General features: G+C 48.1%; 1 protein-coding gene and 1 long non-coding RNA gene across 3 annotated transcripts in view; both read right to left on the bottom strand.

The window, feature by feature from the left end:
* The window catches only part of LOC310743135, a 252,921-nt gene that overhangs the window by 153,995 nt on the left and 77,587 nt on the right, over positions 1-21,339 (bottom strand). The gene's annotated exons all lie outside the window — the stretch shown is intronic.
* PRKCQ (protein kinase C theta) overlaps positions 1-21,339 on the bottom strand; it is a 61,111-nt gene that overhangs the window by 2,413 nt on the left and 37,359 nt on the right. Inside the window, exons 10-18 of the mRNA XM_083572752.1 lie at positions 20,485-20,605; positions 18,406-18,566; positions 16,923-17,096; positions 15,012-15,103; positions 11,956-12,018; positions 10,340-10,478; positions 4,880-5,068; positions 4,052-4,180; positions 100-2,086 (exon numbers count right to left, since the gene is read on the bottom strand). Of these exons, the coding sequence (XP_083428878.1) occupies positions 1,928-2,086; positions 4,052-4,180; positions 4,880-5,068; positions 10,340-10,478; positions 11,956-12,018; positions 15,012-15,103; positions 16,923-17,096; positions 18,406-18,566; positions 20,485-20,605 (1,227 nt within the window). The 3' untranslated portion in view covers positions 100-1,927. The remainder of the gene's footprint in view (positions 1-99; positions 2,087-4,051; positions 4,181-4,879; positions 5,069-10,339; positions 10,479-11,955; positions 12,019-15,011; positions 15,104-16,922; positions 17,097-18,405; positions 18,567-20,484; positions 20,606-21,339) is intronic.

Genomic DNA, 21,339 nt, shown 5'->3' with positions numbered 1-21,339 from the left:
AGGAATATTATCGGAGAAACCGTAAATTTGTTAATGTCTGTAAAATAAACTTGGTTTTTTTGGTTCACTTTTAACAACTGACTGGGCTCAGTGTTTTACCAGAGAATAACAGGTTGCTGGCAGCGGGGAAGCGAGCAAAGTGGTGGCCCAGGGATCAATAGACCGTTAAACGTCTGGGGACCCTGTGTGATCGCCACACCAGGGATTGAATTTGGGACCTTCTCCACGCAAAGCACATTCTCTCTGCCGCTGACCTATGACCTTTGGAAAGTGCAAGCATCAAACGAGAAACAGACAGTATCTCTTGAAGCCAAACGAGAATGAGTTATCTCATGAGTCCCACAGAGAGAGCCCAAAAACCTGGAGGAGCTCTCACAGGTGAGGAAAACCACACAGGGACTCGACAGTCCTGTGAGGTGGAACTCACAAGACTGAGATCTTGCAGAAGCCTCACAGGATCACAGCAAGATCTCGAAAGGACAAAGGAGGTAGATCGGGACACTAACGGAAATGTGGAGGATTTGCTACGGTGCGGCTCATGTTGAAGTCAAGTTCGCATGCAAACTGCTTGCAAAAGGACTTCAGAATGACGTCTCTCAGCTGATCGGCACTGGCAGCCATCACCCTTAAAGTCCAGTTGTCTGCATTTTGAACTCAAACTGCTGGAAAATGATGTCTCTCAGGACTCATCAGCTGATCAAAGCTGGCCACCCCATTGGCTGAATGAGGGCATGCCTGACGGCTTACTCCCTGGCTCAGCCAATCCCAGTGGGGCTCCCTGTCAGTGAAAATCAGCTGATTGGTCCTGAGAGGGAATAATGGGGAGCCCACTTTAAGGTCCTCATTCCTCCTTTGCAGATACGTCTATATCTGCCCTGATGCCATGTACAGTGTTTGGGGGGAGGCCAGTGGATGTGGTTTGGAGAAAACATCCTCACAGGCCAGTTAAGATCCCTGTTGGGCCTTATAAGCTCTGAAGACCAGAGGTTCACCACCGAAGGGCAGAACGATGGAACTGAGTAAAAGGCCCCCATGTTATCACAGATATTCCCTTCTTAAGTGTTCCTCCTGGGACATCCACACCATTCAGCAAACCACAGTGGCTCAGATCCAAACAACTGCCAGCAGGGGGTGAGAACGTATTAGTGGCGTTCTGTCAAACCACGGTGCAGTGTGTCAGGGGCTGAATTGCCAGGTGTGAAACACGGTGAATGAGGAAGATAGCAGGAGGCGAAAATGTATTAGTGCCGTTCTGTCAAACCACAGTGCAGTGTGTCAGGGGCTGAATTGCCAGGCATGAAACATGGTGAATGAGGAAGCTAGCCAGCCATGGCATGTAAAAACTCGTGGTCTTGAAAAGAGCTTGTGCGGTGCCAGTTCCAGGAGACTTTGGGGAAGATGTTCTCAGTGGGTCTTCCTCCCTGTGTATGCTATCCCCATCGTCCTCACAGCTGTTGCCACTGCCCATTTGCTTGGGAGGAAATCACCGTCTCCCAGCAGGGCCGGCGCTCCCGTTGGACAGAGTGAGGCGGCTGCCTCAGGCGGCAGGCAGTAATTGGCAGCAGATGATGGAGGACACAGTGATGTGGGCCATGCAGCCTGCCCTACACCAACTAAGTTGATTGAATGCCTTCAGCTGCTGCCTAATGAAGCCGCCCTCCAGCCCTGGCCTCTGAGCTTGTGCAAAATCTTGTGCGAGAGCTTCTTCAAATGAAAGAACTTCTCTGGAATTTGGGGTCACCTCTCTCATGCCAGGTTGGAAGTAGCCCTTCTGTTAGCAGAAGAGACTTTCCACCGGGAGAAGGGCACCTTTGGATCCAGGCCACCACCTCCGTCGTCTGATGAGAAGCATGACTTTGGCCAACTGGGAGTTTGGAGGCCCTGGTTGTTGTCGTTCTTGAAGCCACCTTGATCCCAGGGCACTGGACTATCGGGAGAGCAACTTTTCCATGATGGGGTTGGTAAAGGAAAAGCTTTGAAACATGTTTTGGTCCATGCTGTTGATGAGGCTCCGGTCCCCGCACGACAACCGGGGTTTCTCGTTCAGAAATTCTTTGTCGAAGTTGCTGCAGTCGCCCGGGGATTTCTTGCAGAAGGGAAGAGGGAAAAACGGAGTTAGAAGCATCAGAAACAGCAGCGGGAGAGTTGCACAATGTTTCTCAAACCTGGGTCTCCAGCAGACTACAACTTCCATCATCCCTAGCTAGCAGGATCAGTGGTCAGGGATGATGGGAGCTGTAGTCCATCGACAGCTAAAGACCCAAGTTTAAGAAACATTGCTTAAGCTAATGTGGTGTTTTCCAGATATTGTTGTTTGACTACAACTCCCATCGTCTCTGACTACCAGCTAGGCAGATGGGAGTCCAGCAACCTTGAGGGGGCAATATGGCACCTGCCCCTGCATTAAGAAGATGCTCTTGAACATCTTTAAAAACAGGGACAGGGATCCCTGTGGCTCTCTAACTCCCATCAGCCCCAGCCAGGATGAAGGGTGTTGGAATTTATAGTCCTCCAAGCCTTTAGTGATTCTCCCAAGCTCTTCCTGACCGCAGTGGTGGTCGGTGGCCATTGGGACCCATAGGGCAGAAGGAAAGGAGCCCAACAGTAGGTGGCGCCAGAACCAATGAGCTCTACTTTTGTGCCCATCCTCTCTGCTATTGAGTTCTACAAAAGGCAAGCTTGAAAGACAGCTAGCAAGCAGCAGCAGCAACTTCTGGACAGGTTGTAAATAAGAAGACAGACAGGCGAGGGCTGGGCAAAGCTGGTGGGGTTGCGCCCCATTTGCCCTAATGGATCAGCCTCCCCCTGGTTTCTCTCACTGCTGCAACTGTAACTGATGTTTGATATTGTTATGTACTGAGTTGCATAGGATTCAGAATGCAGCAGTCTGATTGGTCCTAGAACAATAGGATTCAGAATGCAGCAGATTGATTGGTCCTAGAACAATAGGATCCAGAATGCAGCAGTCTGATTGGTCCTAGAACAATAGGATTCAGAATGCAGCAGTCTGATTGGTCCTAGAACAATAGGATTCAGAATGCAGCAGATTGATTGGTCCTAGAACAATAGGATCCAGAATGCAGCAGTCTGATTGGTCCTAGAACAATAGGATTCAGAATGCAGCAGTCTGATTGGTCCTAGAACAATAGGATTCAGAATGCAGCAGATTGATTGGTCCTAGAACAATAGGATCCAGAATACAGCAGTCTGATTGGTCCTAGAACAATAGGATTCAGAATGCAGCAGTCTGATTGGTCCTAGAACAATAGGATTCAGAATGCAGCAGTCTGATTGGTCCTAGAACAATAGGATCCAGAATGCAGCAGTCTGATTGGTCCGCAGGAGCCACCCAATCCAACTCCAGGTGGAAGTGAATCCGCAATCTGATTGGCCTACAGGAGAATCCCAGAATTAGCCAATCACGTGGGGCCCATTGTTTAAATAATGTATATAAAGCAGACATTCTGGGGGAACTTCCATTCCTCCTCACCACTATGAGCTGAATAAAGAGGATGAAATCCACACTCAACTCCGAGTATATTTCAGATATGGTATTTGTTCAACAATGTTTTATCATCCTTGAAACTGCCCTGGCATTTTAAAAAATATATATGGTATATGAAAGGTTGCATAGAAATAATTTTAAAAACAAGCAAACAAAAAAAGTCTAAATAAAGAAAGTAAAATAAAAACTTGTCCAGTAGCACCTTATAGACCGACTAAGTTTGTTCTGGTACAAGCTTTCGTGTGCATCTGAAGAAGTGTGCATGCACATGAAAGCTTATACCAGAACAAACTTAGTTGGTCTATAAGGTGCTACTGGGCAATTTTTTATTTTTATATTTTTATTTCGACTGCGTCAGACCAACACAACTACCTACCTGAATCTAAAAAATAAATAAAAAAAAATGAGTCTAAACATGGTATCTGGAGTCCACAAACAAGGAAACTCAACCACCTCCCGCCTGATCTGCAGGGATCATTCATTTTTAGTTGCGAAGAGAAGCAAAGAAACTCAGAAAGGTTAAGGTTTTTTTTCTCTCTGTCTCACCACTCTAGGCTTGAAAGGGGGTTCGACTGCTCTCGCTTCAATGGCTTCCCAGTTGATTTCTTGGAAAAAGGGATGTTGGCGGATGTTCCCTTTGGCTCCCAGTCTCCTTTCTGGTTCTCTTACAAAAAGCTGGAAATCGAAAGAACACTAATTTTTTAAAAAAACCTAGCACTTACTGTTGTTTGCTTCTTGTTTTTATTATGTATTTTGTGGTTTTTCTCTTGGATTTTTATGTTGTGGACTGCCCTGAGATCTATGGGTGAAGGGCGATACAGTGGTACCTCAGGTTAAGTACTTAATTTGTTCTGGAGGTCTGTTCTTAACCTGAAACTGTTCTTAACCTGAAGCACCACTTTAGCTAATGGGGCCTCCTGCTGCTGCCGCGCCGCCGGAGCACGATTTCTGTTCTCATCCTGAAGCAAAGTTCTTAACCTGAAGCACTATTTCTGGGTTAGCGGAGTCTATAACCTGAAGCGTATGTAACCTGAAATGTATGTAACCCGAGGTACCACTGTATACACATTTAATAAATAATAACAATTTTTTAAACCTTTTTTTAAAATAAGAAGTCCTCAAGGAAATTCACCACTGACAATTCCAGAATAACCCCAAAACAGAGGCAGTCTGGAGGCACCCTTAAAGATAAATTCTTATTTTATCTTTAAAAGTAAATTCCATCAGGAAAAACGACCGTATTTAGTGCAAAGGAAATGACTCTACATATGAGGAAAAGATGAGGAAATGCTGGGGAGAATTATTCTAGAAGAAAGGGATTTTGTCCAGTCCAATCCTTCTTTCATCCCTGCCTCCCTCTCTCCTTGACCTGACCTTCACAAGAAGGTCCCTTGCGTCCTTGTCAAGCCATCGAGGGTAGAACGGGCTGTCCATGCGGATCGACTGGAAGAGTTCCTCTTCGTCCTGACCATGGAAGGGAGACTGACCAATCAACATCTCGTAGAGAAGGACCCCAAAGGACCACCAGTCAACGGACGTGTTGTATTTCTGCCCCAGCAGAATCTATAATGGAAAGGGGATGGAGAAGTGAAGAAAGCGTACCAGTAAGAGCTGGCCTACTTGCAATGAGCTAAAGCCACTTCTGAACTGGAGAGGAGGTGGGGTTGCGGCCTACGCACGTGGGGGCTGGCTCACAGCCCCCGTGAGAATGAGGGAATCCTCGGGCGCGTCATCTCCATGCTTAGCCAATCGGCTGGTCAGGGGTGTGTGGCCTGGGCTATTTATGCCCAGTGCGCCTGTGGTCCACCCTCTGTTTGCTTCTCCAGCGGGTTTGGAGGGATGGCCGGTGCCCAATCGCTTTGAATAAAGTGAGAAAAATCTTGGAACGGGCTGTGGCGCGTAGAGTGGCAGCTCTGGGGGGGGTGTCATTGGCCACCCCAGCTTCCAGTACAGCAAGGAGGCCCTCTACAGAAGTAATGGCGTGCAGTGGCGTAGCGTGGGTTGTCAGCACCCGGGGCAAGGCAAGTAATTTGCGCCCCCTAACCCCTAACCTGCCGCCGCTGCCAGCTTCTTCTTGCTGCTGCCTGGCCTGGTCTGGTGTGGTTCTCTCCCGCGCTCAGCGCTGCGCTGGGCGGCTGCTGCACTGTCCCTCCCCCAGATAGTCCCTCGCTCTCTCTCCGCACCGCACGCCTGGCACCCACCCCCTCCACAGTGGGCGGCGACCCGGCGGCTCGGATCAGATTCGCACAGCCAGCACTGCAGTGAGAGAGAGTGAGTGAGCCAGGTAGGGGCAGAGAGCTGCGAGTGTGAGCGCCCCCCCCAGATGTTGCACCCGGTGCGGCCGGCCCCCCTGCACCCCCCACGCTACGCCACTAATGGCGTGCATCTTTTGGATTCTGGAAATGACATTTGGTTGGATGACATTGCTCTGGGAATTAGGAATTGGTTGCAGGTTTGAGGGTCTTGGCGGCGAGCTTTTGCTCAATTGGCGGTTAGGCATTGGTAGGAGTATTGTTATGCAGATGGGGGGGGAGAAAGCGCCATCACCTTCCCCCAAAGCAAAGGGTAGTCTGGTAAACGGATTCCGGGGGGCATTGCCCTGTCCGAAGCCTATGGAGGTGTGGCCTAAGGCACGCCCCCGAGCGGTGACCCCGGGGGAGCTCCTAGTTGATGTGCATCAGCAGGACTCCCCTACTGGTGGTTAACCCGTACAGGTCTTCACGCAATTGGGCTGAAGCCGGTTGCTGATAGGACCAATGCCTAAGCCAATACCGCTCAATTCCTGCAATCAATAAAGTTGTGGCCGTTTTCACCCATTAACCTTAAATACCGTGTCCTGTGTGTTTATTTCTAAAGGGGGGAGGGGGACTTGACATGCAACTAACTCACTGGCTCATCTAGCCCAGAGTTGTGGTTCGAGGACCCGATCCCCGCATAGAGGAATGAAAACACACGGACACGTGATATAAGGGTAATGGGCAAGAAAAGGCCACAACTTTATTGATTACAGCAAGTGAAAAGGTATTGGCTTAGGCATTGGATTACGTCAGTTGACTCCACCCACTCAGAGAGGGGTGAGTCTAAAAAGGGGGGTTTATTCACCAGTAGGTGGAGCCTGTTGATGCTAATCCAACTATAAGCTCTCCCCTGATGTCACCGAGGGTCGTGCCATGGCCTCCCACCACACAGGCATCAGACAGAACACACGACTGCCGGATTCCTTTAACGGAATACCCAAAAATTGAAGGCGTAGGCGATGGCCACACCTAGCCCTTCCACACACCACAATACATTATTCCAATCCCTAACCTACCCACCAATACCACAAAAGTTGTGACGATTGCTACGAGGTAGGCGAAAAAACCACAAAGCCAAATGCCAAATGGAAAAATTCCTACCAGGCCCCCCCCCGGACAACCAGGGCGACCAACCTAAGGTCCATAGCAAGGCCAAAAGAAACTGAGACCCTGAGCTCTAAGGGAGTGGAGGGTGGGTGACACGCGACTGGACGACGAAGAATGAGGCCGCATGGCTGGCACAGCAGCGATTTACGCTGCCGTCCACGCCCTCTCGAAGGCACCTGGTTGGGTGCCTGCCCGTGGGCGTGGGCGCCAGCCAGGTGAGTGGGAGGCAGGGGGCTAACGCCCCCTGCTTAAGGCGGAGACCGGCTCCGGCCCACAACCACTCCCCTCTTTTGCAGGAGGAGAGTCTTTGTCTTATTCCAAGGGCGAGGAACCTGGGGTCCTTCCAGATGTTGGTGGACTTCAACTCTCATCAACATAGGAACATTGGAAACTGCCTGATGTTGAGTCAGACTCCTGGTCCATCAAACCCAGTTTGGCCTACTCTGTCTGGAAGCAGCTCTACAGGATTTCAGGCGGAGTTCTCTCTCCCATGGAGGGATTGAATCACGGAATCATAGAGTTGTAAAACTGGAAGGCACCCTGAGGGTAACTTTTTGGCCAAGCTTTCTTTGCAAAAAGTTTTAAAGCTATATTTTTTAGGGTAGGGAATTCGCCCTGTGGAACACCCTCCCATCAGATGTCAAAGAAATAAACAACTATTTGACATTTAGAAGACACCTGAAGGCAGCCCTGTTTAGGGAAGTTTTTAATGACTGATGTTGGAAGCCGCCCAGAGCGGCTGGGAAAACCCAGCCAGATGGGCAGAGCATAAATAATATATTATTGATATATTTATATATATCAATAATATATTGGTATCCTTCTACCGATCCACAATAGAAAGTGTCCTTTCATACTGCATCGCAGTGTGGTACGCTGGTTTGACATCAACTGATAGGAAGTGCCTACAGAGGGTGGTGAATACAGCGCAAGATATTATGGGCTCTCCCGTGAATCCGCTGGATCACCGCATAAGAACATTGCCTCAGGAGAGTGAGGAAAATTCTCAGGGATGATTCACACCCTGGCCGGCACTTTCTGCCCTCAGGGAGAAGATATAGAAGCATGATTAGTCGCACCAACAGGGTAAAGAACAGCTTCTATCCGTGGGCTGATAGGCTGCTGAATGAAAAGATAACAACAGGGCAACTGACTTTCGGGTTTGGTGTGTGTGTCAGTAAACGAGGGGAATTAAGACTAAGAGAGCTGAGTGGGGGGTGCTCGTGTAATCTCACTGCATACAAGTTGTACAAGTGACAATAAAGTATTTCATTCATTATTATTATTATTATTAAATCACACTTCAGATATGGGAATCTCAGCTCAAGCATCCATGACAGATGGCCATCCAACCTCTGCTTAAAAGCCTCCAAGGAAAGAGAGTCCACAACCTCCCAAGGGAGACTGTTCCACTGTCAAACAGCTCTTACTATCAGAAAGTGATGGTTGTCCTGATGTCTAGCAGAATCTCCTTCCTTGTAACTTGAAGCCATTGGTTTGAGTTCTACCCTCCAGAGCAAGGAGAAAACGAGATTGCTCCATCTACCATGTGACAGTCCTCCAGATATTTAAACCTGCGACCTAATGTATTTTTCGCCCTACAGGGCACACTGGCCCATAGGGCGCACCTAGTTTTTTGGGGGGAAAATAAATTTTTAAAAAATTATTCCCCCCCCAGCCGCGGGGCTGGGGCGGGGGAAGCCCGAGCTTCCCTCGACCCCAGCCCCCAGAACAGGCTGCTATCCGCAAGCCTAGGGAGCCCGGCAGGAACTCCCGCCGGGCTCCCCAGGCTTGCGGATATCTGCCTGAAGCCTGCATTCGCCTCACAGGACGCACACACATTTCCCCTTCATTTTTGGAGGGGAAAAAGTGCGTCCTATAGGGCGAAAAATACGGTACTCTATGTTAATCAGATGCTCTACCTGTCGGAATTCAAGCCTTAGTCAGAGGAATTGGCCACTCTCCAGGTGCCCGGCTTGGATTCCTTGTTGATCTCCCCCGTCAGCGACTCCCGGTAAGACAAGGCGAGATCTCTTATCGGCGATCCTTCCCAAACGTGAGAAGAACACACCAGTCCTCCCCCCCTCATTCCCAGGGAGGGGAGAGAGACAGACAGAAATGTATTTACATGCCTTTATTTCTGTCTTTCCAGCAGTACAGAGAAAACGTGTCTGCACTCTCTTAACATCAACAGCAGAGCGAGAATAACTCCTCCCATGTACTTCCAGTACAGGGTCATGTGACACTCTGAGCTAACATCCGGTGCTCAGTGCACTGAATAGACTGTCCCTTGTTCCCACGGTACAGTCCCAAAACATCAACATCCTGTTTGGCTTTCCAGCCATCTGGAGCACTCAACTGCAGCATTGCTCCTTTTTCGTAACACTACCAAGATGATCAAGGGTCTGGAAACCAAGCCTTATGAGGAACGGTTGAGGGAGTTGGGTATGTTTAGCCTGGATAAGAAGAGACCAATTATGGTAAAAAGGTAAAGGGACCCCTGACCATTAGGTCCAGTCGTGACCGACTCTGGGCTTGTGGCGCTCATCTTGCTTTATTGGCCGAGGGAGCCGGCGTACAGCTTCCAGGTCATGTGACCAGCATGACTAAGCCGCTTCTGGTGAACCAGAGCAGCGCACGGAAACGCCGTTTACCTTCCCGCCGGAGCGGTACCTATTTATCTACTTGCACTTTGATGTGCTTTCGAACTGCTAGGTGGGCAGGAGCAGGGACCGAGCAACGGGAGCTCACCCCGTTGCGGGGATTCGAACAGCCGACCTTCTGATCAGCAAGTCCTAGGCTCTGTGGTTTAACCCACAGCTCCACCTGCATCCCCAATTATGATAGCCATCTTCAAATATCTCAAGGGATGTCACATGGAAGAGAGAATAAGCTTGTCTTCTCCTGCTCTGGAGAGTAGGACCTGAAACAATGGATTCAAGTTACAAGAAAGGCGATTCCAACGAAACATCAGGAAGAACTTTCTGATGGTAAGAGCTGGAGTGGACTCCCTTGGAAGGTGATGGGCTCTCCTTTCTTGGAGGCTGGACGGCCACCTGCCATGGATACTTTAGTTGAGATTCCTGCACTTCAGGGGGTTGGACTAGATGATCCTTGGGGTCCCTTCCAACCCTACAATTCTATGATTCTACCACTGAGCTTCAGCCCTGCTGTGCCTTTGCCTGTTGACCATGCTGGCTGGGGTGATGGAGGTTGAAGTCCAACCACAGCTGGAGGCCCACAAGATACCCCACGACCTTGAGCATTGCATTCCCTACACCAAGCACCCAGATACCTCCAGGAAGCTTATTGGTGGGCACAAAAGACTCAACCCTTCTCTTCCATTTGCACCCAACCCCTGTTATTCAGAGATATTCTGCCTCTGGTCTGGGAAGTTCCATTGGTTGCCACGGCTAATAGCCCCACTTACCTCCGGTGCAATATAATCGGGGGTTCCACAGAATGTGCTTGTCTTGGCGTCTCCTCCCATGTGCTCTTTGCACATCCCAAAATCAGCAATCTTGATGTGCCCTTCCTTGTCTAGGAGAACGTTGTCAAGCTTCAGGTCTCTGCAAGGCAAGATCAGGCGACATCTCTGAAAAGGCTCTTTTCTTGAAAGACTCGATGTGTTATCTAATCAGTATGTGCTGTATATACACAGAACAATTGTTAAGTCGTATCGGGTACAAGTCCCGGTATTGTGGGGTTGTATTGTGGACAAGAAGCTACACTTAGAACTGGATATGGAACAACTGATTGGTTCAAAATTGGGAAAGGAGTACGACAAGGCTGTATATTGTCTCCCTGCTTATTTAACTTATATTCAGAATTCATCATGCGAAAGGCTGGACTGGATGAATCCCAAGCTGGAATTAAGATTGCCGGAAGAAATATCAAAAACCTCAGATATGCAGATGACACAACCTTGATGGCAGAAAGTGAGGAGGAATTACAGAACCTTTTAATGAGGGTGAAAAAGGAGAGTGCAAAATATGGTCTGAAGCTCAACATTAAAAAAACCTAAGATCATGGCCACTGGTCCCATCAACTCCTGGCAGATAGAAGGGGAAGAAATGGAGGCAGTGAGAGATTTTACTTTCTTGGGTTCCATGATCACTGCAGGTGGTGACAGCAGTCACGAAATTAAAAGATGCCTGCTTCTTGGGAGAAAAGCAATGACAAACCTAGACAGCATATTAAAAAGCAGAGACATCACCTTGCCGTCAAAGGTCCGTATGGTAAAAGCTATGGTTTTCCCAGTAGTGATGTATGGAAGTGAGAGCTGGACCATAAAGAAGGCTGACTGCCGAAGAATGGATGCTTTTGAATTCTGGTGCTGGAGGAGACTCTTGAGAGTCCCATGGACTGCAAGAAGATCAAATGTATCCATTCTTCAGGAAATCAGCCCTGAGTGCTCACTGGAAGGACAGATCGTGAAGCTGAGGCTCCAAGACTTTGGCCACCTCATGAGAAGAGAAGACTCCCTGGAAAAGACCCTGATGTTGGGAAAGATGGAGGGCACAAGGAGAAGGGGACGACGGAGGACGAGATGGTTGGACAGTGTTCTCGAAGCTACCAGTATGAGTTTGACCAAACTGTGGGAGGCAGTGGAAGACAGGAGTGCCTGGCGTGCTCTGGCCCATGGGGTCACAAAGAGTCAGACATGACTAAATGACTAAACAACAACAAATTGTGGGGAAGAGCTGAGGAGGAATGACCGCTGGGAGGAGCACACAGAGAAGAAATGCCCTGGTGCACCTGCAACAGCACAACCGGACGCCTTCGTCTGCCCCAGCTGCAACAAAACATGTCTCTCCTGTCTCGGTCTCTACAGCCACAGCAGGCGCTGTAACTCTTCAGCTGTTTGACTTCTCTCCTAAAAGTGCACTCCGCCGTTATCTCCTGAGACAGACGGATGTCAACAACCACATGTTGAAATTCCTGCATTTCTGGGGGTTGGACTAGATGCCCCTCAGGGTCCCTTCGAGCTCTGCAATTCTACGATTGTATTATTCTTTCTCTCTCCACCAAGGATAAAATTCCTACCTGTATATGATTCCTTGAGAATGAAGGAACTGCAAGCCGCAAATGATTTCAGCAGCATAAAACCTGAGAAAATCAGATAGGTTAATTTTATTGGTTCATATTTAACCCAATATCCAATATCTTTCCCCCCACAGGGTACTGGTCCAGTGGTTATTGTTTTTATCTTTAAGTCACCTTGAGTCCCATCAAGGAAAAAGGCATGGCAGCAGTAATAATAATAATAATAATAATAATAATAATAATAATAATAATAAGCCTCATTTCATAACAGCCACTGACAGACCTATCCTCCACCCTAAGCCAGTGGCCATCCTCAAATCACGTTGCAGTGAGTTCCACTGCTTAAATTAGGTGCTGTGTTACGGGACACTTTCTTTTTCCTGTCCTGAATGAATCTACAGCCCACCGCTTTTGTCTCATGGAAAGGACAAATAACTTTTCTGCAAACACCTACATTAATGCACATCGACCGGGGGTTGTGGGGAGAGGTATTTGTGGGAAATGGAATTAAACTGCCATGGGAATGCATCCTTGCCACCAGTCCAGGAGTGGTGGCGGCGGATATGTTGGCACCGCCAGCCATCTTCCTTCTTAGTGACATCTCTCCTTCCTGTTGCAATGGCAAGAGCTGAGCCAAATAACAGTCGGGTTGCATAGGGAGAATGCTCCTGAGAACGTGCAGAGTTCCTTCACCAGGGGGCAAGAACTTTCTCTGCTCCCTACACCCGGGATTAAGAGCCCCTAAACAGGGCTGCCTTCAGATGTCTTCTAAAAGTCTGGTAGTTGTTGTTCTCTTTGACATCTGGTGGGAGGGCATTCCACAGGGCAGGTGCCACTACTGAGAAGGCCCTCTGCCTGGTTCCCTGTAGCTTTGCTTCTTGCAAGGAGGGAACTGCCAGAAGGCCCTCGGAGCTGTACATCAGCGTCCGGGTAGAATGATGGGGGTGGAGACACTCCTTCAGGTATACTGGGCCGAGGCCATTTAGGGCTTTAAAGGTCAGCACCAACACTTTGAATTGTGCTTGGAAACATATTGGGAGCCAATGCAGGTCTCTCAGGACCAGTGTTATGTGGTCTCGGCATCTGCTCCCAGTCACCAGTCTAGCTGCCGCGTTCTGGATTAGTTGTAGTCTCCGAGTCACCTTCAAAGGGAGCCCCACGTACAGCACATTGCAGTAGTCCAAGCGGGAGATAACCAGAGCATGCACCAGTCTGGCAAGACAGTCCGCAGGCAGGTAGGGTCTCAGCCTGCGTACCAGATGGAGCTGGTAAACAGCTGCCCTGGACACAGATTTGACCTGTGCCTCCATGGACAGCTGTGAGTCCAAAATGACTCCCAGGCTGCGCACCTGGTCCTTCAGGGGCACAGTTACCCCATTCAGGACAAGGGAATCCTCCACACCTGCCCCCCTCCTGTCCCCCCAAAACAGTACTTCTGTCTTGTCACAGTACTTCTGTCTTTTCAGAAGTTCTTGCAGAGCCTCACCATTGGGGGCTTGCACACAAAGGGGGCAAACTCAGCCAGGGGTTTCCTTTGCCACCCTGCCTCGTGACAGGGAAAAGCAGAGTGGTGAAATTCTTGCTGGGCCACATTTTTTAGAAATCCAACTCTGGAATCGCAGAAGAAGACCGGGCAGATTTCTATGCCCAAAGTCACCTTCGCTCACCTGGCTCTAATGAATAATTTACTTCAAGTCGCTCTTCAATCCAAACAAAGCCCTAAAGCCCTTGATTTTTTAAAAAATTATCCCCAGGGGTACCGGGGCTTATTTTATTTGCTTTGTTCTATTTGTTTTAATCATGCCTCAATCTGTTTTTAAATCTTCGGTTGGTGTTTACCTTCTAGGTTTTTTTGGGTTTTTTTACATTCATGTGATTCAGGCTAGTGTTTTATTTTATTTTGGGGACTCGGCGCTCAGGAGCAGCTGAACAAAAGAGGTTCCACAGAAGCAGCTTTTTACCACAGCTTTCTAAAACAAAACAGTTTAACCAGATGTCAAAGAGAAAAGCAAATACCAGACTTTTAGAAGACATCTGAAGGCAGCCCTGTTTAGGGATGCTTTTAATGTTTAATAGGTGATTGTATTTTAGTGTTCTGTTGGAAGCCGCCCAGAGTGGCTGGGGAAACCCAGCCAGATGGGCGGGGTATAAATAATAAATTATTATTATTATTATTATTATTATTATTATTATTATTATTATTCAATGGGTGCTGCCATAGGGACCAACTATAGGGGGCCTTGGGAGCCCAGGCACCCACAAACATTTTTTTATATTTTGTATGCTGCCCAGATATTCCCCCCTGTCCTTGATGTGTGTTTTACAAACTAAAAAATAAATAAAAAGCGTCCTTTACATAAGAAGAGAAACAGAAAGGGGCTCCAACGTGGGATAACCCTCTGGTGGGAATGTACCACCTCAGCAGGCATTGTGTGTGTGTGTGTGTGTGTGTGTGTGTGTGTGTGTGTGTGCTTGAAAACACCCCCGGATTTTTTTAAAAATAGCCTGCAAATGGAGAACATTCCTGTAAAGAGCTGCCAATGGGCAACTCCTGTCTTCAGCCCTCTCTGGCCTCAGCTCAATCCCTCTTCACAGGGAACTCTGGGAATTGTAGTTCTGTGAGGGGACTGGGGAGTCTCCTCACAGCTCTTAGCACCCTTAAGAAACTACAGCTCCCAGAATTCTTTGCTGGGGGAATGCCATGCCTCTTTAAAGTGCTGTCATGATGCTTTAAACCAGCTTTTCTCAACCTGTGGGTCCCCAGATGTTGTTGGACTACAACTCCCATCATTCCTAGCTAGTATGGCCAGAGCTCAGGGATGATGGGAGTTGTAGTCCAACAACATCTGGGGACGCACAGGTTGAGAAAGGCTGGTTTAAATGTTTGGCATGAATGTGGCCCCAAGGAGAAAGTAAACTGCAATGATCCCGACTCTACACATCATGCATTTCAAGACAATCTACTCTTGCAAGGATCGTACCACATCACTGATGGTACGTTTGAGCAATTTCTCTGTCTCTCCAGGAATGTGCAGCAAAAACAGACCCCAACTTACCTCGCTCTGCCAATGTCAAACTTGTGGCAGATCTGGATGTGAAACATCAGGTCACCCCCGTTGAGATATTCCATTACAAAAAACAGGTTTTCCTAGTAAATGACAAAAAAGGGCTTAAAATAATAATCAAACTCGTAATCATGAAATGGTCTTTGGGGCAACAGACAACACAAGAAAAGACATGGAACATTGCCTCAGTGACAGCTTTTTCTTGGGGAAACTCAAATGGATGGATTCATGATAAAAGGCGAAATATTTATACGCTCTGAAGAGAAACCAGAGGACTTATAATACCCGTTTTACAGGTGGTTTTCCCGGAGGAAGTGGGGAAACAAAAGAAACGCCTATGCCTAGAAATCATGGGACAAATGGAATAAATCATGGGACAAAGGGAAGTGTGGATAAGCTCTTAAACCCCATTCTCCGAAAGCTACTAGCTGAAGATGGAAGTCTATCATTGTGGGAAATTATCAACCAAATCTAATGCATATTATTGCTAGTTAGCATGTGAAGGGGTTAAGACCACAGAGCTGTATTGCTGATAGGCGGACCCAAACCATAGACATGTAATTGATAGAGAGGGCTCTGTGTGATATCATTTCCCCTCCTCTCCTGAAAGAGCACCCATCATTTCTTGTTCCTTTCTCTCTCCCTCTTTCTGGGAGCAGACATATATCCGGTTGCTTCAGCTCAGGCACATGTCTGAGGCTGCTTCTACTGTATAGTTTTTAATGCTGTTGCATCTGAGAACCAAGGAATGATTATGAGTAAGTAAAGTGTGCTTTAAACTTACTTCTCAGTCTGTTGTATGATTCTTTGTTAAGAAAAGGGGGAGCCAGCTTGCTTTCCAGCTGGACCTGTTTACCTAATTCCTATGCTTCCAGTATTTTCTGCTAAGGATGGGACTTGAAACTCCGCTAAGCTGAATTTCCTTGTCTGTTTAACCCACACATGTGGGTGCCTGGAGGCAGGGTTGTCTTAAACATATGCGGCACCGGGGTGCAAAGATTCGCCCGGCGCCTCCCCCTGGTTGCCCAGTCCCAGACACACAGGAGGGCAGTGCCAGCCAGCCACCTCAGTGTCTCACTGGCTCGGTCGCCCCCGAACTCGTGGCGCAGAGCTGCCCGCAGCAGAAGAACCTGCCACAACGCTCCGACCGACGGGCGGGCTCTTCCCCGACTCAACTCTCGGGCCCCAGACTCTGAGAGTCTGGCGCCCGGGTGCCCCGCACCCCTAGCGCTTATGGATAAGACGGCCCTTCCTTTTTCCTTTCTCCTTCTGTGATGGAACTCCTATTTGGGGACTTCCCTGGCTTTTGTTCTGGCCCACGAAGGCCAGTCTGGATAGTTGGCCTTGGTGAAGATTTGACGTTTTCATCCTCAAAAAGTTTTTGATTTGAGTTGCTACTGAAATGAGGCTGCATTTTAATGTTGTATTTTAATCTTGTTTTTAAGTTGTGTTTTAATCAATTGTTTTTATACCTGGTGTTAGCCGCCCTGAGCCCGTTCTTGGCTGGGGAGGGCGGGGTATAAATAAAAAATTATTATTATTATTATTACAGTGGTACCTTGGGTTAAGAACTTACGGTAATTCGTTCTGGAGGTCCGCTCTTAACCTGAAACTGTTCTTAACCTGAGGTACCACTTTAGCTAATGGGGCCTCCTGCTGCCACTGCACAATTTCTGTTCTCATCCTGAGGTAAAGTTCTTAACCCGAGGTAATATTTCTGGGTTAGCGGAGTCGGTAACCTGAAGCGTCTGTAACCTGAGGTACCAATGTATTACTAAAACTCATCTGAATACCATGCCCCACTGGCTACCATTTTGTGACTGGTGGACCTTCTCAAGTGGGTCCTGAAGGCAGACAGTATGAGAATCTCTATTCTGAGTGAATAGGAAAGAAATTGGTTACCTTTGTCTGGAATGTACAGAAGACGTGAGTGAGGAACGGGTGTCCCCAAGCCAGAGAGAGGACCCGCCTTTCCACCATGGTACATTCAACATCATCATCCATCAGCACCACCTCCTTCTTCAAAGCTTTCATGGCAAAAAACTGGTTCGTGTCCTTCAGCTCAACAAGGAAGACCTGGGCAAAAATAAATAAATCCAGGGTGCCGCAAAACGCTGTGATTCATGGCAAGGTTAAGCAAAGGCACGCAATTCAGAATTGAGTGCAGAATTAACCCCAAATCTCAGATGGAATGTTTTTCAAGGTTCTAGTCCCTATGTTTGCAAAGACCGATTTGAAAGCGAGTAGCCAAGGTGTCGTGCAGGGATGGGGAGCATTTCCCACGTCACAAGCCACTCTCTTTCGTGGGCGAGCTTTCAGATGCCGTGTGGGCGGGGCCAAAGGAAAAAGTGGGTGGAGCAACAGGTGTCAGTTTTATTGTGGACGCGGGTGGCGCTGTGGGTTAAACCACAGAGCCTAGGACTTGCCGATCAGAAGGTCGGCGGTTCGAATCCCTGTGACAGGGTGAGCTCTTGTTGCTCGGTCCCTGCTCCTGCCCATCTAGCAGTTCAAAAGCATGTCAAAGTGCAAGTAGATAAATAGGTACCGCTCCAGCGGGAAGGTAAATGGCGTTTCCGTGCGCTGCTCTGGTTCGCCAGAAGCGTCTTAGTCATGCTGGCCACATGACCTGGAAGCTGTACGCCAGCTCCCTTGGCCAATAAAGCGAGATGAGAGCTGCAATCCCAGAGTCGGCCATGACTGGACCTAACGGTCAGGGGTCCCTTTACCTTTTTAAGTTACATGCAAGCTATGCAAAAGCCAGAGATTTCTATGCACACATGTACACACACACACCTCCTCCCAGGCAAGCAAGAGACATTATCCCCATTCTGGGACACATTCCAACCAGGTAAAAACACTTAAGGAGAGTGCAAACTATAGTCTTGAGGGCTGGGGAGAAGGGGTGTAGGCCTGGGGAGGCAATATGACCCAGGAAGAGTCTCAAGAGCAAGAAGTGTGTGGATCAAGGTTCCCTGCTCTTGTTTAATGGTTAACACAACCCTGGTTTTCTGCTCTACTGTATAGTCATACCTCGGGTTACAGACGTTTCAAGTTGCATTTTTTTGGGTTACAGACCACCAAAACCCGGAAATACCGGAACGGGTTACTTCCGGGTTTCGGCGGTTGTGCATGCGCAGAAGTGCTAAATCGTGCTTTGAGCATGCACAGAAGCACCAAATCACAACCTGCGCGTGTGCAAACGTGCTGCTGCAGGTTGCGAACGTTCATCCCACATGGATCACGTTCGCAACCCGAGCGTCCACTGTACAGTAATCCATAAATTGCATGTGGTATTTTGTATTTAATTCAAGTAGGGCTTTGTTTTTGTGAAAAACACCAACACCAACAGTACGTTGTGTCTCCTGCTCTCGCTTTCGCTCCTTACCTTGCCAAAGCTTCCTTTCCCCAACATTTTGTGCAAAACAAAATCATCTATGGTAAACTTCGGCAGCTGAGCAGGGAGGTCTTTCCTTGGTTCCAGTTCCACCGGGGAATCAGGACCCGGGACGTCTTCTGCAGGGGACTCCCAGGAAACTCCCTGAGGCTCTGCAATGGATCCCAGTGGAGTTGCGTTAACTGAAAGAGATCTCCCCATTGCGCTGACGAGACTCAACTGCTTGTGGGAACGCACCCCACTGCACCTCTCTCCCACCTAACGACCCAATTTGTGGCGAAGTGTAACCTGGGACAGATGCAGCTTGGCTGGCTGGCTTAAGCCACCTGAAACTCTCTTGTCTGTGTTTCTGGGACACAGTCTTGGGTGGCTGTGGGATGGGGACTGTCTCTCAGCCTAACCCACTTCACAAGGTTGTTGTGAAGAATAGAATTTTATTATGACGGTCACAGACCAGTTCCAGGTCAGGAAAATCATAAAACACAACAGGAATACATTGAATTGCAATTGGGTATAACAGAGACAATTCAGATATAGCGGCAGTTAAAATATATACCGTATTTTTTGCTCTATAAGACTCATTTTTTCCCTCCTAAAAAGTAAGGGGAAATGTGTGTGCGTCTTATGGAGCGAATGCAGGCTGCGCAGCTATCCCAGAAGCCAGAACAGCAAGAGGGATCGCTGCTTTTGCTGCGCAGTGAACTCTCTTGCTGTTCTGGCTTCTGGGATTCAGAATATTTTTTTTCTTGTTTTCCTCCTCCAAAAACTATGTGCGTCTTGCGGTCTGGTGCATCTTATAGAGCGGAAAATATGGTATATTAAATCTTGATCACTAAAATATAACCTAAAATTATCATTTAAAACCTTAGTCATTTTGGTAGTACAGCTTGTTCCCTATGTTTTATGGCAGTAGCACAGAATTTGGCCACCCTTAGCGTAATCTCTAGATCCTTGTCCTCTACCAGGAGTTTTAGACATTGAAGTTCGGACCCATTTGGAGATTTCTGTATAACAGGAGTGATAAATACCGAGCGTATATCCCTGTAGAAACAGCAGCGTAACAAGACATGAGAGACAGTTTCTACCTCCATCAAGCTGCAGGGGCAGACTCGTTCCACGTATGGTTTACCCTCGAATCTGCCCTGCAAAAAGGCAGATGGCAGCACGTTGAATCTAGCGAGGGTAAATGACCGTCTGTATTTGGGTATTTGTAATTTTGACAAATATTGTTGTGAAGATAAAAGGGGGAGGGAAAAAACCGTGTCCACCATCTTGAACACCTTGGAGGAAAGGTGGAAAGTGAATAACAATATTAATCTAAGGGTGATTCATTGTTTTCAGTGGAGCTTGGGAATAATGAATCGCCCTTAGATTAATATTGTTATTCACGTTCCACTCTGTGCAGGAGTCATAGAGTTGGAAGGGTCCCTCAGGGTCATCTAGTCCTACCCCTGAAATAAAGGGAATATCAGTTCAAGAATCCTTGATTGGTGGCCATCCAACCTTTGCTAAAAGTCTCCAGTGAGGGAGAATCCCTCACCTTCTGAGGTCATCCTTTCCATTGACTACAGGCCTTATCTTGTATAGGTCCCTGTTTTATCTCCTTTCTCAATATTTGGCAGGTAAATGTTTAAAGCCAGAAGCATATATATAGACCAAGGAGACTGCTAAATAAGGTGGCTACTCAAACGATAACTGAGACGTGGGTGGTGCTATGGGTTAAACCACAGAGCCTAGGGCTTGCCGATCAGAAGGTCGGTGGTTCGAATCCTCACGACGGGGTGAGCTCCCGTTGCTCGGTCCCTGCTCCTGCCAACCTAGCAGTTCGAAAGCACATCAAAGTGCAAGTAGATAAATAGGTACCGCTCTGGCAGGAAGGTAAACGGCGATTCCGTGCGCTGCTCTGGTTCGCCAGAAGCGGCTTAGTCATGCTGGCCACATGACCCGGAAGCTGTACGCTGGCTCCCTCGGCCAATAAAGCAAGATGAGCACCGCAACCCAGAGTCAGCCAAGACTGGACCTAATGGTCAGGGGTCCCTTTACCTTTACTCAAATGATAAAATACAGAACCTTTTTTCCCTGCTGGAGGTGCTGGCATGGGGGGAGCAGCGGGCGTCGGGTCTTTGTCAGGGAAGACAATTTCCACAGGTCCTTCTCTCAAGATCTTCTCTGACTCCCGCAAGCTTCTAGCCTGCCTCATGGTAAAAAGGAGTAAAGGAATGAATCACGTAGCATGCTTGCTGGACACTGTGCAAGTGTGGGATCTAGTATGGGGCACAAGATTGGAAACTAAAAATAATAACAATCGATGGAGTTTGTCCATAGATGACACCCTACAACCACGGAAAATACCCTACAACCAGAATGCAGGTCACACACAGCAACAAACACACTTCTTAGCAACTTGTCAAAGAGTTGGGCTGGCCGTGGGGAGAAGATGAGTTTTTGCCCAACGAGGGAAAGATGACCTGGCCGGCACTTTCTTGATCTCTTGCCCTCGGGCAGAAGATATAGAAGCATGATTAGTCACACCAACAGGGTAAAGAACAGCTTCTATCCGTGGGCTGTTAGGCTGCTGAATGAAAAGATAACAACAGGGCAACTGACTTTCGGGTTTGGTGGGTGTGCGTCAGTAAACGCGGGGAATTAAGAATAAGAGAGCTGAGTGGGGGGCGCTCGTGTAATCTCACTGTATACAAGTTGTACAAGTGGCAATAAAGTATTTCATTTCATTTCACTTTGAAGGTGCCAGCTGTAAAATAATAATAATAATAAGAGGCTACAGGATCAGGTAAATGGCCCCTCTATTCCAGCATCCTATTCTCACAGTAGCCCACTAGATGCCCATGGGAAACAAGCAGAACATGAGCACAACAGCCACTATTGTGCCTTCCAACAGCTAGTAGACTGTTGCTGCCTCTGATG

Source organism: Podarcis filfolensis (genome assembly GCF_964270895.1).
Source record: "Podarcis filfolensis genome assembly, chromosome: 10".
NCBI classification, from domain to species: Eukaryota; Metazoa; Chordata; class Lepidosauria; order Squamata; family Lacertidae; genus Podarcis; species Podarcis filfolensis.
This window is presented reverse-complemented; position numbering and strand designations above follow the sequence as displayed.